At 38.9% G+C, this 16711-nt stretch overlaps 1 protein-coding gene across 1 annotated transcript; it reads left to right on the top strand.

Annotated features, from left to right (window-relative positions):
* The first annotated feature begins 1770 nt into the window (after positions 1-1770).
* On the top strand, positions 1771-4741 carry LOC103777910 (TGF-beta receptor type-1-like). Its single transcript, XM_008945475.1, has 3 exons — positions 1771-1896; positions 2517-2647; positions 4065-4741. The coding sequence occupies exons 1-3, from the start codon at positions 1776-1778 to the stop codon at positions 4188-4190; spliced, it is 378 nt and encodes a 125-aa protein (XP_008943723.1). The 5' UTR covers positions 1771-1775; the 3' UTR covers positions 4191-4741.
* Positions 4742-16711: the final 11970 nt, after the last annotated feature.

The raw sequence follows: 16711 nt of genomic DNA, 5'->3' as shown, positions 1-16711 counted from the left end.
AAGCCTCAAACCACAACACACTGTCAGACATCCCTGACTGGGCCACCTACTTGCTGGCTAGACCAGCATGAAGTTTCCTAGTGACTTACACCCGTGCACGCCAGGTTTGGGGAAATACAAACCTTCTGGCCCACCCTAGCAACTGGCACCCAAGCACATAGACCTCATGACCTGTGATGCCTGCTCTGGTTGCTGATGCCAAGAGGCACTCACTCTGCTTCTCTCATCTCAGTTCTCCCCTGTAGCTGGTACCTGTAAGCATGTGACTGAGAAGCCCATGGTCCCACTTCAGTGGCTGAAGTAGAGCTCCTCATCTACTTCAGTTGCTGGCATCAGGGCTACCTTCACCTACTATTGGACTGCGGTTGCTGGCCTGGAATTCATTCATGCTGATCCCCCCCACTACCTCCAGATGCATGCTTCTAAGACCTGTGGACATGTGCTTCTAGGAGCTGCAGTTCCCCTTCCAGCTGCTGATGCCGAGACTCTCTTCTCCAGCTGCTGGTATCCCAGACTGCTTGTCTGACTCCAGTTGCTGGCCTGTAGCCCTTAAAGCACACGGGCACATGGAGTTGAGGGTGAGATTGCATAGACAGAGATTTAAGATTTAATAAGAAAATAGGATATGCTGCAATGGGTAGGTGCAGGGCTTGGTCATACAAGCCTAGTGACTGGCAACTGTTCATGCATCTGTCCCTTCGATACGCTTTTCTATCCGTTGCCCCACTTTTGTTCCAGTTACAATTCTCCTGAACATTTCTCCATCCCTGGAAGTGTTCAAGGCCAGGTTGGACAGGGCTTTGAGCAGCCTGGTCCAGTGGAAGATGTCCCTCCCCGTGGCAGGCGAGTTCAAACTAAATGATCTTTAAGGTGCTTTCAAATCCAAACCATGCAATAATTCCTTGATAAGCATTGCATAGTCTCACAGGCCTCCCTTGAGTATCCACAATCCTTGTGTTCCTCTTGTTCTCACTTACTAGCAGTTACAACATCCAAACTGGCCCTCAATAGAGCTATGCCTGGAGCTTCTTAACCAGCCCATCAATTAGCAATGAGACTTCTGCTCGTTGTCATTGTCTCTGTTATCCCATGTGTTGTGGTTTGAGGCCTGGAATGGGGGCGTGACCTTCCAGCAACTGGGAGGACCCCGGGTGGGGGTGAAACCATTGTATTCCCTCCCCTTCCCACACACACTCTGATAAGAGGCAGGGAGTGGTTTCTTGTTTCACTCCTGCCTTGGAGCTCAGAGAGGAAAGTTCTTCTTTCACTCCATGGGACCCTGGAACCATTCCTGAGGGTTTTGTATATTTTATTTTTTGTATTATTCCCCTAATCTTTATATATATTATTTTCCTTACCTCCCTTTTTCGTTTTCTGTTCCTTGTTGAACAATATACTACTTTTTTTTTTTTTCAAAAGTGTCTCTCTCTCGGGGGGGGAGAGGCGAGTACATAGTTCTGTTCCGTGTGGGTCCTGCCCTGAACCCCTTTTTACACGGAACTAGGACACCGTGTCAATTAGGTTTATGGCTCTATTTGTTCATTATTTCACATTTTACATATTCCCCCTATTTCACTGCTTGTTCCTCTCGGTTTACTTATTCCCTCTGCACTGAAAGGTCTTTGATTGGTTAACCTTAATGAACCAGATTTTCCTCTCTCTCTCTTTTTCCACACCAATATTTAAATTTGATCAGTACCACTGAACTTTCTCTACAGTAGGTATTTATGAAATTAAATGTTTGTGTTTTGTTTTTTTTAATTGCAAATAGGTACATGGCACCTGAAGTTCTAGATGATTCCATAAATATGAAACATTTTGAGTCATTCAAACGAGCAGACATCTATGCAATGGGATTAGTGTTTTGGGAAATAGCTCGGCGATGTTCCATCGGCGGTATGTGACAATCTTTCCAAAATTGGATGTACTAAGGGATTATAAGTAGCTTACAGAACCTGAATGTTTCAGTGAACAGTTTGCTCTAAAAATGGTGCAAGGTAATGGCCAGTATGTCTCAGAATTTCTGACTGTTAATCCTGTAAATGATTACTGGTTTATTCAATGTCTTTGTAAACTGATGAACAATAGCTTTTGAAGAGAATAGAAAAGATCCTTGTCTATTTTTTTTTTTCTAAAACCTTTACAGCGAGGCAAGAAGGGTGAAGTTAAATGTCCCTAGAGCATGGGGTAAACCCCACAAGTAAGGGTTAGCTATAATGTGTTCAGATAACATCCTTACCTTATTTAAAATAAAACATGCTTTTATAAATCATATGCTTCCAAGAAGCATGTCTTTAGTATATGATAGATTTGACATAGCTTCTTTTCCAAACGTGTAAATTTCTAAATTAAAAATTCTTGAAGGGTAATGTGGACACTTTTATTTTTCAGCCATTGTGATGTAATTTTTTAAAATTAAAACCAAAAAAGAAAATGGTAGAGTACTGATAAGGAGCAAAGTGAAGAATATGTAATTTAGTGTTGGCTAAAATAAAGCTGTTTTCAACCCGTTACAGGCATCCATGAAGATTACCAGTTACCATACTATGACCTCGTTCCTTCAGACCCTTCTGTTGAAGAAATGAGGAAAGTTGTGTGTGAGCAGAAGTTAAGGCCCAATATTCCAAACAGATGGCAGAGCTGTGAGGTATTAACTAACATGGCTAGAGCTGCTTTAGTGGACACTAGAACTGTTACTGATTTCAATGACTTAAAAGTTGTGCTTGTTGTTGAAGGGGAAAGGGTTGATTCTAGGAGAACTTAATTTCATTCAGGGAACTGGCTGTATTGAAATGTCATTGATCTTTAGTTATATTAATATTTCATGTAATTTCACAAGAATGAATAGCTAACTGCGTTGAGGATTCTAGGCTCCCTTCCTGTGAAGCATGGGTGACACTAAGGTAAATCAAAGCTAGTCTGGAGTCTGTTAGACAGGAGACACTGCTGCAAGTAAATTGTGCAGCTGGGGGCGGTGCCGCAGCTGGCAGGGATTGAGTTGACTTTCTTCACAGTGGTCTGTATGGTTCTCTGTCTTGGGTCTGTGACCAGAACAGTTTGATAGCACGCCAGTGTTTTAGCTGCTGCTGGTCAGTGCTTACACAGCCTCAAGGCTTTCTCTGTGTCTTACTCAGCCCTTGCCACCACAGCGTGGCCGTGCCCCTGTTGAAGTGTTTGTGCTGGCAGTAGCATGCACAGCAGCCATCTCATGCCTTTCAGCCACCTCTCTCAGTATTGCTTGCTTTAGGAACCCAGCTAGGGCTAGAACCAATGCTTTCTGATTCATGGCTCAGGAGAATGGCTGTGATAGGCTACAGTAAGAGTTAAGAGACTGATAAGATGATGATGTACTTCAGATGGAAGAGGGAACTGGATTGTGACTTGCAAAGTGAATGCATGGATGAAGGCCTGAGATAAGAGATAGGGCAAGAGAATGCAAGAAGGAGAGAAAGACAATGATATGCCCTGACAGAGTGTAAAGTCATTTTTTAAAATGCTGCCAAACCGATTCTGCAAGCTTGGCAGCCTAATATAACACAGCTCTGAATGTAAAATTTTAAAACGTAGAGCTATTACTTTAGCTCATCTTTAGTTTTTATGTTACTTGCACTGCTACTTGTAGCATTGAGAGATTACAAGTGGCTGTTTGAAGGATAAAAAGTGTCCAAAAGTTTTTGGAGTTAGTGCAGAGCATCAGTTCGAGGAAGACAGCTTTATAAGCTTCTGAACTGCTGTACATGGAACTGACTCCTTAATTGGAGATACAGTGAAAAAGTGTACTTTTGTCTAATGCAAAAATTGAGAAAACAGTTACAGGCAAGCCACTAACTTTTCATTAAAATATGTTTGCATGGGCTTAAATTCTTCCCCAAAAATACTAGTTCTTCTCTACAGTATTTTAAAGAACCTTCTTTTTCTGTAAGCAAAGTAAGAATTTGAGGGTTTTCTACAACACACTCTTCCATGCAGGTGTGTTACTAGTAATAGACTTGAGGGCAGAAGAGGGGTTACCACGGGGCACACTGGAGCAGCAGTGTCTGTCACAGCTTCTCTCTCCCTCGCAGGCGTTACGGGTGATGGCGAAGATCATGCGGGAGTGCTGGTACGCCAACGGCGCCGCCAGGCTCACCGCGCTGCGCATCAAGAAAACGCTCTCCCAGCTCAGTCAGCAGGAGGGGATAAAGATGTAGTCCTGGATTTGCTACTGAAGAATACTGTAAAAATCCATACCTGCACCAGAGTGGCTTGTTAAGAAGGTTAATTGTTCTACCTCACTGGGGGAACAGAAGGATATTGCTGCCTTTTAGTACTTCATAGGAACATCACTCAGTAGGATTTTTGTGGATGTGCTAAACAGTTGTGTTGGGTCCTTTCTGTGCACTATAAACCTCTTTCCCAGGTTACTTATAAAACATTGTGTAGTTTAGTTTTATTAATCTCTTAATTTCTTATTTGGAAAGTTGATAGCTGGTCTTAACTTCTAGTTAACTGTGCTAAAAATAGGAGGTCACTTTTTAGATGGAACTGGTTCACTATATTGTTCTACAGTGCATTGATGTCTCTTAAAGCAACTTTATTCCTGGCTGTTACATTGACTGTTCTGAACCACTGTCACAGTTCTTTGGTTCAGATTGGGAATGTACTGTTGGAATATACTTTGCTAACTATTAAGGTAGCATGGACTCCTACCATGATTTATAAATTGACCTCATTCAGTTGTAATAACGTAATTTATGCAACTGTACTTTATAAATACTGGGTTTTTTTCCACTTTCTCAGAACATGACATTGCCTTCAAAATAGATTGTATTATACCAGTAAGTGCCGCTTTTGAGTCTTTTAATGCAAAGCTGTAGGAGCATGCAAAGTCTATGGTACTTTTGGTTTCAAAAATACAAGTTAAAAATCAACTGTTCCTTTGCCTTGCTAAGATCTAATTTACACGCATTTCAGCGAGTACTTAATTTGTGGAATACCTTTAATTTTACCAAAAATCTGACTCTCTAAACCACTGTAGGAGTTTTAAATAATGTAAGCTAGTTAATTCACTGTCATATGTTGTAATTGTCACGTCATGATATATAAGATTTTTTTTTTTATAGTGGTACTTCTAAAATGCTTGAAGTACCTATCTACTTCACAAAAGTAGCAAAATGAGTAAGATGTTCTTAAGGGAGATTTTTCTCCATTAAATCAAAGATGAAAAGCATATTTTTCTGTGCAGTTCTGCAGAGTCTTAAGGCTCAAAGAACAGTATTTGCAATTAAACAAGGATTAAGTGCACCTGTAATTAGGGAGAGGTTATTTGAGCTTTTGTACCAGAAAGTTCAAAGCTGCTTATAAATGTTATGTGCATATATTTTGTGTGTGCCTCAAACACAAGGTGGTGAGCTGCAGGTCTTTGGATACAAACACAAGAGGATTCCAGCAGTCCTCTTCATAGTTAAAAGAACAAAGCTTGTGGTGGCTTGTGTTGTCATAAGAACACAGAATATGCATGGCTTTAGTCAAGATTTTGCCTGAGGTTTTCAGGGCATCACAAGATGGTCAGAAACTTGTTTAGAAATTGAATTGCTTCCTGCCCAAATGGGACTGGGGGAATTAACATGGAAAATTGTCTTTGAAAAACTGCTGTTGTCAGGATTTTTTTTAATTACCGTTTTAGGAAGAGTCTGGTTGGCCTTTGGTTTCATTAACACCCAGAACACTCAGTAGCATTTCAGTATATAAATGTGCCTGGTAATTAATTGTCACCTAACCTCCTGCTCTCCAGACCACATCATTATCTATCCTGCAGTGCAGCACACAGAGCAATCTTAACTCTGCTTCGTTTTCATTCTTCAGCATACAGCCCACTGAGTGTTTTTCACAAAGCTAGTGGCAGTAGTGAGGTGGTTGCTAACAGAAGTCTAGGCAAGACCGTTTTCCGTGGTCCTAGTGGTCTTCTTACTACTCCTAGTAAGAGGAGGCTATATGTGATAAAAGACTCAGCCAGGATAATAAGTATTAGTACTTTAACTCCTGCATATTTACAAATTCTTGGTGCTTGCTTAAAACCATAGGTTTAAATGAGGTGTGAATTGCAGACCTTTGGAGGTTGAACTGCAGATAATGAAATGCTTTATTCGGCCACCTTTATAGATGCGTTTACTCATACTGGAAGATGGCATCCAAGAGAAAAGAAAAAAAAAAGCAGTTCTTAGAAAACAATTGGGTTTAAATATATGTACAGCTGTCGTGCTTATGTTTGTTTGGCATTATGTGACCAGTCAGATTTATGTGCTTCAGGCTTCAGTCAATCAAAGCTGGATCAAAAGTGACTTCATGTAGGTATTTTAAATAAGCTCTGCCTTTGTGCAAATGGACAGCTGTGCACCACAGTTTCTCAATTATGGCTGTTCTAAAGAAATGTTTGAATAGAACTAAACTCCCAAGTCTGTCTACTTGGCATGCCTCTCTAGCAAATTCTATGTATGTAGATAAATACTTAAAGAAAATGTCAGCAACAAAGTAGAATTTACTATATCTGTATACTAATTTCAGAGGCTTACTATTTAAACAATTTGTTAACTTTGTTGAATTTTGAGTTTTTCATAGGTGCAACTGGATTTTTACCATAGATACAAATGACGCAGTGCATACTTCAGAATCACCAGGCTACTGGCTTCAGATCTTTATAGTAATCTTGATGGTAACATGAAGGAGCTTCAGATAGAATTAATCAAATAATTTTTATTACTACCTTTTTTAATTGCCTACCAAACCGTATCAATACATTTCGTTTCCTAAAATATAAGGAGCTTTTAAAAGACTATCTACAGCAACTGAACAGCATTGTGGCATGCAGATTATTCAGTCAGCTGCAAACACCGTGGTTTTTTACATCTTTCTCATCTCAGCCACCTGAATTGCTAGCAGCTATTCTTACATCATTCTGATTTTTTTACTTTGTCATAGAAACTCACGAAGCCAAAGCACAGGAAGGATGCTTGATGTAGTGTGTGACATTAGGAATGTTATTTTGAGACAACTTTATTGTTCATATTGAAAGGCAGAACAGGAAAATTCTGAACAGAGCCATGTATACTCTCAGTTCTGATACCACAACTTCAAGCTTTGTTCTTCTTTTCCATTATATAAACTGAACACCTTTTACAAAGGCTGTGTCTGTATATATTATGTACCTTTAAGTGTTACCTGTGTAAGATCATATCTTATATATATGGACACAGGTACACATAAGTATTTTTTAAATTAAGATTGTAATATCACCAGATCTGCTCTTGGAAATCCAGGGGGACCAAAATATTTTAGCATTCAAAATATTAATTTTGTATCATTTCAAGTATATACCAAAACAGTTCCTGACGAATACTGATGCAAATGTTTATTGTAAATATTACATACATTATACATTCACTTAAGTTTTGTGGATTTAATCAGTTTGACATTTTAGTAGCATTGAAGCCTCAGTTTGGTTTACAGACTTGTGACCAGGTGGATATAGACATGGAGAATAAGCATTGGAAATGGTCTGATGCTGAAACGCCCAAAATGTTTATTAAATGCTGGAATTCTTCAGGGACCTTCCAACCTAAAAAGCTGGAATTCTGGGATGTTTCTTGAGTTGACTTTACAAGTATGGCACACTGTCACCCTAAAACGGTTCCACTTATAATCCTAAGACTTTGTATGCAGATAAAGACATTGGGATTAACCGTATGGGGATATGAAGGTGTCAGATGAAATAAGAGGCTGTTTTATTTTTTTTCTGTAATGGTTCTGTGTGTGCTGCCATGAAATTCACCTTTTAGTTAGTTCTTTGTTTCTATTGTGCCATTGAAACCATTGCAAGATGTTAATCATTTTGTGTTTTAAAAACAAAAAAAAAACCTTAACCATATCAGTTGCTTTAAACTCAAATTACCTCTTAAAAGACCAAGGTACATTTACCTCATGTGTATATAATGTTTAATATTTTTCAGAACATTCTCCAGGTTTGCAGTTACATGTTTCTAGAAGTATGGGTATTACTACATTTACAACTTCAGCGGTACTAAATGTATTATCTGGTGCCCCAAAACACTTTAATTTTCTGTATTTCAATATATTAGTTTGCTGCTTTGTCACTGTAGCACCTGCCCTTACAGTGTGGACACTACCTTGTAAATTACTTTTTTTGGGATGATTTGAGGATCCTGTACAGATGTCACTTTTTTTAAACCTTACAAAATCATGCGTTTCCCTTATATTTCGGAAAGTATGTATTGTATTTGTAGAGTATACATTTCAACGGATTGTAAATAGGATGGCAGAAAAGTGGATGCTTATGTTAAGTGGTAACACTACAGTAGCGAGATTAAAGTAGTGAAAATAAATAACTTTTTTCAAAATGCATGAGTTGTCTTTCAGAGGAAGAAGTTGTAGGTAGGTGTGGGTTTGGGTGTGATGTACTTACCTGGCAAAATGTGGGTTTACTTTGATTTCCTTTCCTCAGGGGTTTGCTGATGCTGAGGCAATTCATCTCATGTGTGCTGTACAGATAATGACAGAGTGCCTGATCTTCCTTGTGTCCTACAGCAGTGTTTGAATAAGTACCTTGCTGGTGACTCTGATCTCTTGGACAAAATAACTAATGATAAAGTGTTCCTTCTCTCCATCTGTATTTACATAGAAGTCACAGAGCTGCTGATGATTTCAGACTACTTAAACAACTGACCTCACATCTCTACTGCACCTCTGTGCATCACAAAACAGCAACTAAAGTCAGCTTGTGTTTGAGTTGATTGTTTCTGTCAAATTCAGTTTCAGACTGGTGTTACATTTTTAAAAGAAGGTGAAAATGCAGACGCAACAAAAAATAAGACGTTGCCCTTCCATAATGTTACGTACGTCCATTAATTTTGGCTCAGAAAGAACCAGACAGAATTACCAAAGAAGCACTTCTTCCAGCAAACTTTCTCCAAAATGGGTGACCGTGAGAAACCCAAAAGCTGTGTCAAAATGCTGTGTTCCTGTTGAAACATTTTCACAGGAGGTATTATTTGGCTGAGAACCATGCCTCTCTCCCACAATTGGCTAAAAGAAGGATTCTTATCCTTGAATCCCTCTCATACATCTAGCAGAGGAAAAGTATGGCCTAGAAACAGAATAGTAATGTTGCTGTCTGCTGAGCTTAGTTTTTATTAAATAGTCTTCTGTGTTTCATGCTTTGATGCACTGAACCTAACAACTGAAAATCCACAAACAGCAAACAATGACTGCAAGTAACCTACATGTGAGGATGTTTTCAGATCATCTTAGAGGAGATGCTGAAATCACGAGTTCTGCAAGCTAATTTGGACTACAAGTCAGTGTAGAGAGTGGCAGACTTTCAAATAGTTGGTTTTGTCTGAAGTAATTTTTTTTTGTGTGTCGGGCTGTTGGAATAGGTTCTTTTTAATACCCACTGCACTGAAGAAATGAATGTTCTATGTAGGTGCAGCATAACTAAAGAGTGTATAGAAAAAGCTGACCTGAGTCCTTGCAGAGAACCTCATTTCCAGTTCTCCAGGTCTGACAGAACCAGGGACTTGGTCTCTTCACTGCGGCGACACTGTCAAACTGCTCCTTTCACTTCTTACAAAGGCTCTTTCTGCTGAGGCTCATGGGATCGCAGTGGTGCTGTGCACATCGTTGCTGGTACTGCAGTTAAGCACTCCCCAGTTCTTAAAACACTTTGAATAGTATTGAACTTGAAGAAGAATGAGAGAATTTGCAAAAAAAAAAAAAAAAGTTTTACAACATTTCTGTAACTTATTCAGTCTGTGTTGTCCGTACATAAAGTATGTTCACAGCTGTCACTTCTGAAGTGCAAACGTCTGGGCCTGTGGTGGAGAGGATTCTCCAGAAGAGAAAGGGTGGGTGCTTTGCTCTCTCTGTTACTGCTGCAGTTGCGTGCAGGAGGCTTGAAGTTAGGATACTGAGAAAACTCGTATGGTAAAATTTACTTGAGTGCTTGCTTACAGGTAATCTCAGTGTAAGTGTACAAACAGATACCTAACACATTTTGAAGAAAAGTTCCAGGTGAGTAGCCTGTCTTTGTTCCTCATTCTGTTCATCTCAAACATGACATAGTTTAGGCTCTTAATGATTTCTTCCTTCATAATGATATGCTGCTGCAGCCATTTTTCTAGTTTCCTGTAGCTGGATGTATCTTTTGTTGTTTCCTCTTCCAAAGATGTTGCATTCTGCAGCTGAAAATACTTTTGCATTGTTTTAAAAAGAAAGAATTTATGCTGAAGGCAGTATATTCAATACACTTATTTTAAATTAAAACCAGATGTTTTTAACTGATGAAACTGAGAAAATGTTAAATACTATTGGTTTTAATGTCACATCATTCTCATTTTTAGAAGGTGAATGGCAGCTTGCTCTTTTTTTTCATGCAGTGGGTCTTCTCTGCTGGGAATAATTACATTGGTGGTTTTGTTTTGCATTTTGTGTGTATTTAGTGTTGTAGTATGGAGAAAAACAATTCCAGGTCTCACCTTGCTTGTTTTCTTGCTTCCTCCCTCTTTTTTAGGTAATAAAATTCTGCTTGCTAGCATATGTGAGTTACTCAAGTTCAGCTCACTAGCTAGCTACCCACAGAAGAAATGGCACCAGTTGCATTTCCTACTCTGAGTGAGAAATCCACTTGGGAAGTTGAGGGGGCAGTTGCTTTGGTTTATTTCATTTGAAGAGGTAATCTTTCACTGCAATTTCTTCAGCAACTGTCTTGCTTTTTTTCCAGCCTGGCTCTTGGAGACTTTCTTCATAAGCAAGCTTTAGTGGGAAGTTTTACCTCAGTGGTAGGTCTCACTCCCCCTGCAGTCCTACCTGTATTGTTAATCGGTTTTGACTGGCATGAGCCATTGGGTTGTAAAAGCAATTTTGACCCTTGGCATAAAAACCACTTTTTTTAAAAACCAGCATGTTGTTTTTAAAACAAATTGTCCTAGTCTCAGCTGGTTTTCTCCAGGCCTGAATTTTCTGAGTGAGCATAACAGCCGTGTGTTCCTGACTGGAAAAAAGGAGGTTTTCAATTCAGGTGTGTTTTTATCCACAGTCATGTCACGCTGCAGTTCACAAAGCTACATTTGCATCTCTTGGGAAGGGGGAGATCTTATTTCTGACAGAAGTTTCAGAACTGCTGGGCTTGGCCCTAGGCTTACAGCACTGTATTCTCCTATGTTGTTCCAAGAGTCCAGGAATGATGCTGCATTGTGTAACTAAATTTGTTTATTTTTCAGAAACTGTTGTTTTGCTCATAGTACCCTAGGTTCAGCTGCAGGTGTCCCTGCTACTTCTTGCATATTTTTGCTCTTGTCTTCAAAGTCACTGTTTTGTAAACAACATGGACATTCAGAGTATTTCAATAGATTCAGGTTTGTTAATTCAAAAGAATTCTTGCATGCCCGAGAGCAGCTAAAGTGACATTAAGAGTTGTCCTTGGAGTGGCATGATGTGAATGTGTGTATGCGTGAGATTATACAGAGAGAGATCTGAAGACTGTAAAGATAGCAGCTGGCCTTTCTGTAATTGCAATAGTAGTTTATCAAGTTTGGGTTTAGTTACTGTTTTGTTTGCTTCATAGCTACCTCTTTTTTTTTTGTTTGTTTGTTTGTTTGTTTGTTTTCTGTTTGAGCAAATGCCTAAACTAAGCCAAATGTGGTCACTGTTCTGTGTGCTTGCTTGGTTCCTGTCAATTCCTGATCACTACAACACGAAATCAACCTATAATGCTGATCTTTTCTGATACTCTGGTCTGTATATTATTTACCTTTGATTGTATGCTGCTCTGTGGGTTTACTCCTTAAATTGAAATTAAAATAGTAGGCTGTGGAATATAGTTTTTTAATAAAGACTAACTCTGGGGGCTCTTTCAGCTTCATTAATAATAATTTTTAAATATTCTCTGCTTTGAACATCAGTCTTGCACAGATGTGATTAGTGAAAATCAAGGCAGCAGGAGGCAGCTTTGGGTTTGTTCTGTTCTCCTTTAAGAGAAAAGGAAATGCACTTCCATAGATGAACTGAACAGAATGACCTTTTGAATTAAGACTTCTGCCCAAAACAGTAGGCCTGTCCTATGCAGGGAGCCAGTCTACAGATCAGAAGATCTTGTGTTAGGCTGATGTTATTTTAAGTTGCTCTTGTGCGGTGAAGAGCTGCTGATGTTGAATACAAATACTTATATACCTAATAAAGAAGGATATCAAACTACTGGAATGTATCCAGAGGAGGGGAACCAAGATGGCGAAAGGTCTCAAGGGCAAGACTTAAAAGGAGTGGCTGAGGTCACTTGGTTTGATCAGCTCAGAGAAGAGAAGGCTGAGGGCTGGCCTCGTTGCAGTCTGCAGCTTCCTAATAGATGCTGGTCTCCTCTCTCTGGTGAGCAGCAGAAGGTCACAAGGAAATAGAATGAAGCTGCATCAGGGCAAGTTCAGGTTGGACAGGTTCTTGACTGAGAGGGTGATCAGTCACTGGAACAGGATCCCCAGGGAAGTGGTCATGCCACCAAGCCTGTCAAGTTCAAGGAGCATCTGGATAACACTCTTAAGTCAAAAGGTTTAGTTTTAGGAAGTACTGCAAGGAGCAGGGAGATTATCCTTATGGTCCCTTCCAACCTGAGACATTCTATGATCTTACGATTCTACTTCTGACACCCTTTTTGAAGCATGAGCACAAATAGAGAATGGTAAGAAGCAAAGTTAAAGACCCTCTGTGCTCCTGTAGCTCACAAATATCTCCAGGGTTTTAACTGAGTTTCCATTTTTTGGAGCTAGTAAGGGTTAAGTTTTTAGTAGAATACAAAAGATAAAAATAACTTGCAACTTATTTAGTCTGTCCAAACTCTGCTGGTATATAGGTAGATATTTTTGCTTCTTGTTTGATATGCATTTTTTCCGTAGGTGAAGCTGTTAAATCCATGCTTTTGAATGCATTTGTGAGTTCATGTGGCTGTTAGAATTGCTGCTTGCTTCAGCAGTATTTTGCTTTGGTGGTGCTGAAAGGCGACAGACACGTTTCCCAGAAAAGATGTTTTTTTGTTCTGGAATATGGAGAAATTACATGCGGGACTGCACCCTCAACAAGTCAGGTTGTTGCATGTTGTTATGAAAATCTCCATAATTGGGAGATCAGTGAAAAGCCATTGCTTCCAAAGTATGAGTGGTTTAATTTCTATTCTTCTGATTAATATATTTAATAAACATATTAGTAAATACGAAATTACTTTTTGTGGATTTTGTGCAATTACAAATTTACCTGGCTATGGCAAGCATTTTGACATGGTTACTGTACTATTTGCTTTCATGCTGTTGAAGTTTTTTAGTATTTGGATTCTGGTTTTGTTGGAACGGACTGTGCTATTTTGACCAAAGTGGGTCACTTGTCTGCAGATAAGGTTTTTCAGCAAGGTGCAGAACTAGTCTGTGCAGGGGATCACAAGCATTCAGTTCTTGGGGTTTTATTAGTCTCAGTCTAGTTCTTCATCGTACTATACAGGCTTGAAGTTCAGCATTTCCCACAGTCAGTTCTGTATATGTCTTATTTACAGACATATTAAAAAAAAAAAAAGATTATAGAGAAGGAGGACTTAATTAACTGACCAAGAAATCAGGTTGTGGCTAAAACCTTTTTTTCCCCCCTTCATTGGAAGGAAGGTCAAATTTGATAGTTAGTCTGCTGGTTTTCATGATCTGCCTATGTATGTGTGGTGGGTTAACCCTGGCTGAGCACCAGGTGCCCACCAAGCCACTCTACCACCCTTTCCTCTCCCTCCTCCACAGAGCAAAAGGGGAAAGGAAAATAAGATGGAAACAAAACAACTTGTGGATAAAAACAAGGGTAGTTTAACTCGAAAGCAAAACCAAGCAATGTCACTTGTGGAGGCAAAGAAAAAAAAAACCAAAGATTTATTCTCTGCTTCCCCTCCCCAGGCGATGTCTGGCCCCTTCCTGGGAAGCAGGGCTCCAAAACATGTAGCAGTTGCTCCAGAGGACCACGGAGTAGCCCCCACCCCACACCCCTTCTTTGTACCAGCTTTATAGTTGAGCTGACATCATGTGGTCTGGAATATCCCGTTGGCCAGTTCTGGTCAGCTGTCCTGGTTATGTTCCCCCCAGGCTCCTGCCCCCCCCATCCCACTGGGGGGAATGTTAGAAAGAGCCTTGGTGCTGTGTGAGCCCTGCTCAGTGGCAGTCACAACATGGGTGTTACCAACACCCTTCTGACTCCCAGCACAACAGCTCTGCACCAGGAAGGCTGCTATGGGAAAACCAGCTCAGCCAGACCTGATACAACAAGGAACTTGAGTAATATAAGGCAGTATTTTCCTGTGGCTTCATAAATAACAGGTCTGAACCATATTCTGCATGTGTGAAAAGGTTTGTTCTCAAGCCATTCAGGGTTTATTTTTTGAAGAGGATTAAGCCTTTGTATGCCCTTTCCTTAGCACAAAATTGAAGCCATTGAGTAATGTATAACATATTAATCTTGGGTATCCAGCAACATCCTATTTGTCGCTTACTAAAACTATACCTGTTGTTATTGAGAAAAAAAATGCATGGTTTGTCTTTGAAAATAGCAGAATTGCATGCTCTAGAGGATACAGTTTTATTAAAAAGTCTAGGTCCTTAATATGAGGAGCTGTAACAGAACTTCTTTACCTAAAGTATGGCAGCAAAACAGTCATGTCATTCCACAGTTAAAGACAATGAATTGTGAAGTTACCATTCTTCTCCCTCCCATATTCTGTGCATCTATACCACAGATGAAAATTGTAATTTTACTACTAGAAACCTTTTCCATCTCTCTATGGTCTTTAATCTTATAAACACTAAAAAGCTGCAGAGAATAACAACCAAAATCCTTCACACACATCTGCTTAAAACTGTGTCCATGAATCTGTCATTATTCAACAGCTTGATAAAATTGTGGTTCTTGTTTTGGGTGGGTGGGTTGGTTGGTTTGTTGGGGTTTTTTGTAGGAAAAGACCACAATGGAGAAGTCTGGAAAGCTCAATGGCAAGGAGAGAATGTTACTCTGAGAATCTTCTCATCAAGTGATAAAATAAATAATGATTTTTACTACCATATCATTTCACCATGAGTATATACTGGTAGCATTACTTCCAAGTAAAGAGGACTAACTTTTCATATGTTTGTGTCTTAATAAAATCTTAGTCATGTCTTTTTTAGGGTTCTTTTGGGGGGAGGGAAAGGAGTTACATTGTACTTAATTTTTGTTCAAGTCTATAATTTACTTGAAATTTTCTATAGAGAAAAGACCTTTTGAAGTATCTGAATTTTATGGGTTTGAAATATTTATTTTCGTACACACCCATAATTTTGCAGATAGTTCTCTCTCTGGTTTTGTTTGCCTTTTCTTAAAGAGAGGTTAGAAAAAAATATTATCTATATGATAGAGGGTTTTCATTTCCTTTTTTCAAACTAAAGTAACAAACATTTGGGCTCCCTTACATGTTACTGGATTGCAAAACTGTCCATTATGAATTGAAAATTACCATTTTCATAGTTTATTCATTTACTTAAATCCTAATCAAAAACAATTTTACTTAATAGAAAAGTAGTCTTTAGAATAAGACCTAGGAGGAATTGGTCTCTTTTAACCGAATACAGGTCTTACTGATCAGTGAGTTCATGGTCATTGGCACAAAAAACATTGTTTGATTAAAAAAAAAAACAAAACAAAACACAAGCTGTAGTTAATTAGTAGGTTTGCTGATATATTTACTTATCTATAAATATACAAATACCGTCATTAGAAGTTTGACTGCTGCATCACTGATTTCAGTAAGGAATTTTATAATTATTTTTATAAAATAAATCTATTTTATAACCAATTCTTGTTTAAAAATTATCTATTCTCCTTGCAGTTAGTAAATCTGCCATGTGTTTAAATTAGGAAAATGTAGCATTTATTGGACAACTTGTGTTGCATACAAAACACCACATGATGTTTAGTCTCAGGGATAATGTGTCGATCTGATCAGACGTCCTATGCAATGAATCCTAGTACCTCACAGTTGATAAGGCATCGTTCATGCTTCAGTCACGTGCACACAGAAGATGCTCAACGGGATAGGAGGGCTGATGAAAATATACAACGTCTGGTTACATTGTACTTCACAAAAGAATACTTTTAATATCATATTCATTACTAGAAAATCAATGTCTTTTACTTACCAGTGCTGATAGTTGAGGTGGTTATAAAATCAATGATCCAAAAGCAAGGTGGAAACCTAGCCAGGGTAACTTCTCAATAAATTATAAATATTGCTAGAAAAGATTCTTAATCTAAACTGCATTTATTCATGACAGTTTTTTTAAAACCTTCCCAGATTGCCCAGAGAGGCTGTGGATGCCCCTCCCTGGAGGTGTTTAAGGCCAGGTTGGATGAGTCCATGAGCATCCTAGTCTAGTTGAGAGGTGTTCCTGCCCATGGCAGGGAGGTTGGACTAGATGGTCTCTACGGTCCCTTCCAACCTAAGCCATTTTATGGTTCTATGATTTTTGCCACGTGACATTTAAGATTAAATAATAAAAATTAGTTGAGCATTCATTTTAACAATTAATTTAAATAGGTCTTTTAATAATGTTGTAATAATTAATAGAACTATTAAATAAAATTATACTTAAATCTGTAATATTCTACATTAAAAACT

This window comes from Merops nubicus, unplaced genomic scaffold (assembly GCF_000691845.1).
Source record: "Merops nubicus isolate BGI_N331 unplaced genomic scaffold, ASM69184v1 scaffold1688, whole genome shotgun sequence".
In the NCBI taxonomy this organism is placed as follows: Eukaryota; Metazoa; Chordata; class Aves; order Coraciiformes; family Meropidae; genus Merops; species Merops nubicus.
Note: the sequence above shows the minus strand (reverse complement) of the source record. Positions and strands in the feature narration are given on the sequence as shown.